The sequence below is a fragment of the Anarhichas minor genome, unplaced genomic scaffold, assembly GCF_050575085.1.
Source record: "Anarhichas minor isolate MPS153535 unplaced genomic scaffold, ASM5057508v1 ptg000017l, whole genome shotgun sequence".
Lineage (NCBI taxonomy): Eukaryota > Metazoa > Chordata > Actinopteri > Perciformes > Anarhichadidae > Anarhichas > Anarhichas minor.
Window position 1 is genome coordinate 17826146 of NW_027466463.1, and position 7272 is coordinate 17833417.

Genomic DNA, 7272 nt, shown 5'->3' on the forward strand with positions numbered 1-7272 from the left:
TTTATACATTTATTACATTTAGAACAGGAGCTTGACAGATATATTGGCAGGCTAATAATATTGAGAGTATAGATATAAACTGCAATTTATGTAACTTTTGCAGAAAATAAAATCGAATATCATTTGGGCTCTATTTAGAACAGAAGCATAATGTGAGCCGCCAAGTTCAAAATATATAAAATCATAGCTGATATGCATTCTGCTTATTTGGAGCAAGGCTGAGATTCAGACTGCTAGCATTACCACAGCTCAATATGCCGTCACAGAAACCAGTGTCTGCAATACGCAAAAATCAATAATATGTGTACTTGTTGTTTGGTCAAAATTCTGTGACAAAGATAGACCAGCTGAGTAACTCCTGGTTACAGCTTAGCTTGTCTCTGTAGTGGAAACCAGGCTATCATCTCTCCAGCTCTACCCCTTCAGAACAGATAAGTGTAAATGATCCTCACTTCTAATCGGAGGTAACACAACACAGATTACTATTCTGTGCTACAGGGGTTTGTGTGGACTCTTCCTGTGGCATGAATCATTAAACAGGGGACTGTAATCCATACAGACAGCTAGCTTCTCGGGGCGAGGGTGAGCTATCTGATGCTGCCTGGCAACCAACTGAACTCCTCTGCTTTGAAGACAAAGCTCAGATTGCTCACCTTTCGAGACAAGAAACAAGAAACGGGAAATCTGAAGGTAGACGACCCTTTGAAAAGGTGAACTTGCACAGTTAATTACCGAGTTAAGTAATGGACAAGAACAATTTGCAGAGCACCATCAAGTTCATGGTGTCATATAGACAAATTCACCGCAGTAATTGGGGACTAGAGTGCCAAGGATTTGCTTTGTGTGCTTAAATGTGTCTATTTGAGGGTAAAAGAAGAGTGGGACGTGCTCATCATTCATCTAAAAATGCCAGGCATAATGTTTCAGTAACTTATGGCAACTGCTTCTGTGACAACAGAAGTCTTGGATGGGCCAGCTCCTGCAGCCAAGGACTATGCAACACCATTGGCTGGCTGAATGAATGACTTGTCTATCTATTATGCATGTCAGCTCACCTTTATTGCGTTCTTGAGCTCATTTCCAGGTAAGCACAGCCGACAGGTAGCCGGCCTGCATCGAGACTCTGAGCACACATTTGTTCATATTGGTAAGACATTTCTTCTTCTTCTGTTTTGATGCTTTTTTGTCATTTTATTTGTGTTACTTTTACCTATCAACTCTAATGACACAAAAAAAGCTTAGTTAGCTAGTTATTATTCTGTATTTAATGTCTGATCCATTTATTTAAATGTCTTGGATCTCTAAAAGATGTGAAGACAATTTATAAGCCTACAAATTGAAGTTGATATAAATACTTTTGATGCACTGAACTCTGAAATCTAGAAGCACCCTGAGGGGAGTCAAAAATGGAGCTGATCGGCTCTACAGCCACATATGCTCGGCCAAAAACCAGCCACTTCCTGCCTGCCATCTCCACCATGGCATCCAGCTATCGCAACCCCCAGCCTGTGTTGGCCATGAATCCCAGTGCCAACCTGTGGAGGACCAACAGCTATTACAAAGGCAGCAGCACTGTCCCCTCTTCCATACAGCGAGAGAATTTAGATCTGGTTCGAGCCAAGACCATGTTCTACCCATCCAACAGGACAGCGCTGTCCACCCGCTACACTCCCGACGACTGGTACAAGTCCAACATAAGCAACTACAGGGAGTCCGAGTCGTCCCGGAATAGCGCAGAGAGACTTCGAAGGGACACCATCAGGATGATGCAGGATAAGGAGCAGCTCACCAGACTAACCCAAGAGAAAACCAGCAAGAACATCGGCGAGCGGCTTAATGACATTGTCTTCTGGAGGGCTGAGCTGAGCCACGAGATTGACAACATGGTGACAGAGATCGCTGCACTCACTGAGGTTAAGAGGAGGCTGGAGAGAGCCTTGGCAGAGACTGCGGGGCCCCTTCAGGTGAGGGTGGAAGGAATACATTTGTATATGTGTGTGTGTGTGTGTGTGTCTGTGTTACCTTGAATTATGCCTCTCTGGTAAGTCATATCTGTATTTTGAGTTGTGTTATTGGAACATTTTGAAATATTTACATTTCAACAAGGACAATTTGCATTTGCCTTGAAATCTTCACACTCGGTTCACTGCACTTAACATTCATGCATATCATGTCTCAGTGTGCGTCACAGTAACTGTGGTGAAACTGTTTTGACTAGGGTTTCCCGTTTAGTTGTAGCAACAGTGTCTGTCTGGTCGTGGAAGACACTTTAAAACGCAGCAATGCTCTTGCTGGGACAAAGTCCTATTTAGGTCACCCACGTTTCCTAGTGGAGGACCACTCATTTGTCTCAGCCAGATCAACTCAACTTGATCTGGCGGGAGATCTGATGACATGGACACCTTGCTCAGCTAAGATCATATGGCAGGAGGCTTTCTTTGAGACTCCTCCAGGTAACTGAAACTGGAGAATGCAGCTGATACACTGCACTATATATGCTTACAGAGACATATACTGCACTTATATACCACACTTTCTCACTTATTTAAATGTCACAATGAAAAAAATGCATTTTAATAGACTTTTAATTATACTCATACAACCATCTCAACTTAATTTACTCATGATCACTTTGTCAATAGGTGTCTCAAGAGTGTTTGTACCACAGAGAGAAGCGGATGTCCATCGATCTGGTACATGACGGCGTAGAGAAAGACCTCATCAAGGTAACATTAAAGCAAGACATGTGAGCATGTGTGACTTCTGAGAGCAACCGATGGAAACCAATTAGCAAATTTTATTTACCTGCGTTGCAACAAGGAAGTGGAAGTCATCAAGTCATGTCAGGAAAGGATGAGGCGACATCTGGACAGAGCCATCGCTCAGCTGGCGTGAGTCTGAGAAATCAATTTGTGAAATGTTATTCAATGCAGGATTCTATTTAATGATCGTTTCCAAAACTGTGACGTTTGATATGTATTTGATATAAATATAGTTTTGTTTCTGTGTTGCTTTGTGGGGTTCCGTAGGTCAAACCGAGCAGCCCAGCATGAATTGGAAAGAGACATGAGCGACAAAGTGACAGCTCAGAGGATAGATGGCAGATGTCACCACCTGAGGAACACATCCGACGGTATCGGCTACTACAGAGGGATTGAAAGACTTGACCCCTCGTGAGTACAGCTCTATGTGATCAGTTATTAACTGTTTAATCACGTCAAACAGCTGCTAACTATTTCCTATGTTTGTTTAAACCGGCTTGGTGTATCGAACGGGTTGTTAAATTGTCAATCAAAGAAAAAAGCTTTTGACAAACTTTGAAAGTCATGTTCATAAACTAGGTTCAAACACACCATAATGAGCCTTAATATTGAGCAATTAAGCACGCTAACATTTACAATAACAAACTTAATTGCAATAAACACAAAGCACATCTGAGGCTGATGGAAATGGTTTAGCTTTGTGTGTATTTGAACATAAACCAAAGAACTGGACAGATACTGAATTTGTCCAATACTGTCCAATTTTGACCTGATGATTGCGCAAAAAAAAAAATTTAGTGGAGAGGGACGTTTACCACGTTTCGCTCAAAATAACCGAAATATAAACCTCAGAATGACTGTAAAGGAAAAGTCTGGGGTTCAACAAAGTCAATTGTCTTCATCATCTGGGAACCATGAAAGTCTGTTCCACATTTCGGGACAATCCATCCAATAGTTGAGATATTTTAGTCTGGACTAAAGTGGTGGACCAACCAAAAGACGGACACACTGATATTGCCTTCCCTAGAGCCACATCGCTGGCAATGGCTAGAAAGTATCCGACAACCATCTTGCCCAAACCGTTTTCAAAGACAGTGAGAGTATCAACTTCTTTTCCCCCCGTCAGGCTCTCTCTACCGGACTCGTGGTCCAAGTTCACCGACGACAACATCCTGCTCTCCCAGAGCGAACGAGCTGCATCCCAGAAGCTGAGGGACGAGATAGAGATCCTGATGAGCACCACGTCCAACGAAATGTGGAACCAGTTCAACAATGCCAACGTGGCCTTCACAAACCGCATATCAGAAACCGCTGATGCTAAGAACAGCCTACAGACGCACCTGGCTAAGGTCTTTTCAACATGGTCACATGTCATGTCAGAGATCATGTGTTGGCACACCATTCTCTTTTTCTTTTCTTCACGCAACAGTACCTGTGCTAGATATCTACAAAAAATACACAGTAATGATACACCCTTATTGCCTGCCACATGGCATGTTCATTGTAAAACATTCCTGTCAAAAGAGAGCAATGGTAATAAATGCCCCTTTCATTGCTTGTGCCATATTCTACACTGGATCCCATTGTTCTCGGGTTAATTGCAGGGGGTTAAACAGTGAATCCACATCAGCTGTTGGATGGGCTTGAACACTGACGGCAGCTGTCATGCGAGACACACAGTCCTTCATAAACCTCCGTCCCCGTCAGTTGTAACGAGTAGCGATTCACTGGAATTAAATTACATCAAATGGGTTGGGACAGAGCAGGCCACTGTGCAGCACTGTGCTCAGCTGATTCAAAGCTGGCAGTGGATAGTGTTGTACTTGTTCTCTGCTTCTGCTATTGAGATTCTCATTTGCTCTCCCCCCTCATGTCAATAGTTCCTCCTTTACCTTAATTAACACCCTCTGCACCAGCTGAGCTGCTATTTTCATGAGCGAGACACTCAGCTGTTGCTACCATGATTTGACGACGCTTTCCTTTTCTGTCACTTCATTCTGCATCTGTCTTGTCTCATCACCCAGACTCTGCAGGAGATCTTCCAGACAGACATGCTGATTGAGTCTTTGAAGAAGGCTCTCAGAGACAAAGAGTGCCCGCTGAAAGTGGCCCAAACCAGGCTGGAGGAGAGGACCCGCAGACCCAACGTAGAGCTCTGCAGGGACAACCCGCACCATAGGTATTTCCAAAATACATTAGCTATGTACATTCAATCACTGGTTCAGCAAAACGTAAACACACTCCACACTGACCAATGGACAGTTAAAGACATTAATGAAAATGTAATTGTACTTATATCAGATCTTGGTTTCTTATTGATGAACTACAATCTACTGAAGCTGATTTGACATTAACACTTTTTTAATTTTAACAGTGCATGGATGCACTGCGTTACCAAAATTCACCTTGACTTCTTCCTCTCTCCAGCTAATTTAACAGTGAGCTGCTTCTCTTTACCCTTCCTCGTTCAGACTTGTGGGTGAGGTGAGGGAGATCGAGGACACCATTCATAAGCTCCAGGAGAGGCTGATGGAGGCTGAGAACACTCTGCAGACTCTGGTCAAGACCAAAGTGACCCTGGAGCATGACCTGTCCATCAAGGCCAACTCACTCTTCCTGGACCAGGAAAAGTGCATGAGCATGCGTAAGAGCTTTCCCAGCATGCCTCGGCTGGTGGGCTACACCTAAATCAAGTCTTCAAAGAGAGAGCCTTGGCAGACCAATAGAATGAACCATCGCTGCTTAAGTGGTTTTGGAGTGATTTTGAGGGTGTTGTGGGTGACAAAATTACTTCATTTTACGGGCACTGATGTCTAAATCCGATCATAAACAATGGATTATCGTAATTTTGAGTATTGTACCCGTAATGTATTTACAAAAGTTTTAAAAATAAATAAAAACATAAAATGATGTGATGTCATGGAAGAATCAATTACCATGGTGATTAATCAGGCAGGTCTCCGAATGCTTTAATTTTACCACCAATTACAGATATTTTATATGGCATGTTCACTGCATATTACTAACCGTTATCCTTAAAACATGCTGGAAACTCTTGAAATTTCATAATAAAAGCCTTGTTAATCATCAATAGCATACAACCGTCACACCTACTGTTACTTTATTAATGTCATACAAGAGGTATCGCAACAATCAAAGGGGATCACTTAATATGTTCCGACAGCATCTATAGGAGAGGTAGCCAACACGGTGCCCGCGGGCACCCTGTCGCCCGCAGGGACCACGTGAGTCGCCCGCAAGACATGTTTTAAAAATAGCACTAGTCATTATGGAGCTCCGTCTAAAATTGTAGTTGCTGTTCTTTTTAAATCAAAAACGCTTGCAGAGAGTTAAGAGAGTTGGGTACCCGGAGGCGCACGGCGGACAGCCAGGACGAGGCTGCTGCACCGCACTAGGTTTTCAGGTTCTGAATGGCGGGCGCATCCCGTTGGTGCCAGACGCGCGCCGCGAGCGCACCCCGTCGTCAGGTCCGTAATTCCTCGGAACAGGCCGCGGGGCAACAACTCAGGGGTGGCGGGGGTAGAGGCGAGGCAACGCAATCCGACCGAAAAGGCCCAGACTAGAGGTTTGAACGCGGGCGCCCGAATACGCTCGCGCGCCTCGGAGGGTTGGATAGCTCGGCTATGGACAAGACTGGTTACTAGTTTTTTGGTTGAGAAAAAGGTACCATTGGAAAAGCTGGTGTCGGTGACTACAGACGGGGCTCCCGCGATGACGGGCCGGCATGCAGGCTTCATTGCGCAATGCAAAGGTGACCCAGACTTCGCAAAATGTCTACATTACCACTGGATCATTCACCAGCAGGCGCTATGTGCAAAAGTAACCGGCTTTGATCATGTGATGGTACAAAAATATCAGAGATGTGATACCTCTGACTTTCAAATGTTGAAACAGATTAACAGAAATAAAAGTTGCATGTTTAAATATGTATGTGTAGCTATACCATCATTGTTGTGGAAATCATTATTAATAATTATTGTGAGGAATAATTAACTGACATGTGATCAAACAGTCTCTTCACATATATTATTATTATTAAGGTGATCTGTGCAATTTTGTTATTCAGGAAGTTCGTATCAAATAAGTAGCCCTTCGTCCTACTCGGTACCCTTGAAGTAGCTCTCAGTTTAAAAAAGGTTGGTGACCCCTGTAGTAGAGCATGTCGAAAAGTCAAAAACTATACTGACCGTTTTTGACTTTTTTCGACATGCTGATTTTACTTTTAAAAATAAAGTAACTTAAAAAGTAACTTAAAAAATAAAGTAACTTAAAAAGTAACTTAAAAAATAAAGTAACTTAAAAAGTAACTTAAAAAATAAAGTAACTTAAAAAGTAACTTAAAAAATAAAGTAACTTAAAAAGTTACTTAAAAAATAAAGTAACTTAAAAAGTAACTTAAAAAATAAAGTAACTTAAAAAGTAACTTAAAAAATAAAGTAACTTAAAAAGTAACTTACAAAATAAAGTAACTTCAAAAGTAACTTAAAAA

At 42.5% G+C, this 7272-nt stretch overlaps 1 protein-coding gene across 1 annotated transcript; it reads left to right on the forward strand.

Moving 5' to 3' along the window:
* Positions 1-1406: 1406 nt before the first annotated feature.
* tekt3 (tektin 3) lies at positions 1407-5802 on the forward strand. The gene is made up of 7 exons (XM_076093224.1): positions 1407-1964; positions 2643-2726; positions 2821-2891; positions 3030-3173; positions 3889-4111; positions 4787-4941; positions 5234-5802. Exons 1-7 carry the CDS (start codon positions 1407-1409, stop codon positions 5448-5450), a joined length of 1452 nt encoding a protein of 483 aa, XP_075949339.1. The 3' UTR covers positions 5451-5802.
* Positions 5803-7272: the final 1470 nt, after the last annotated feature.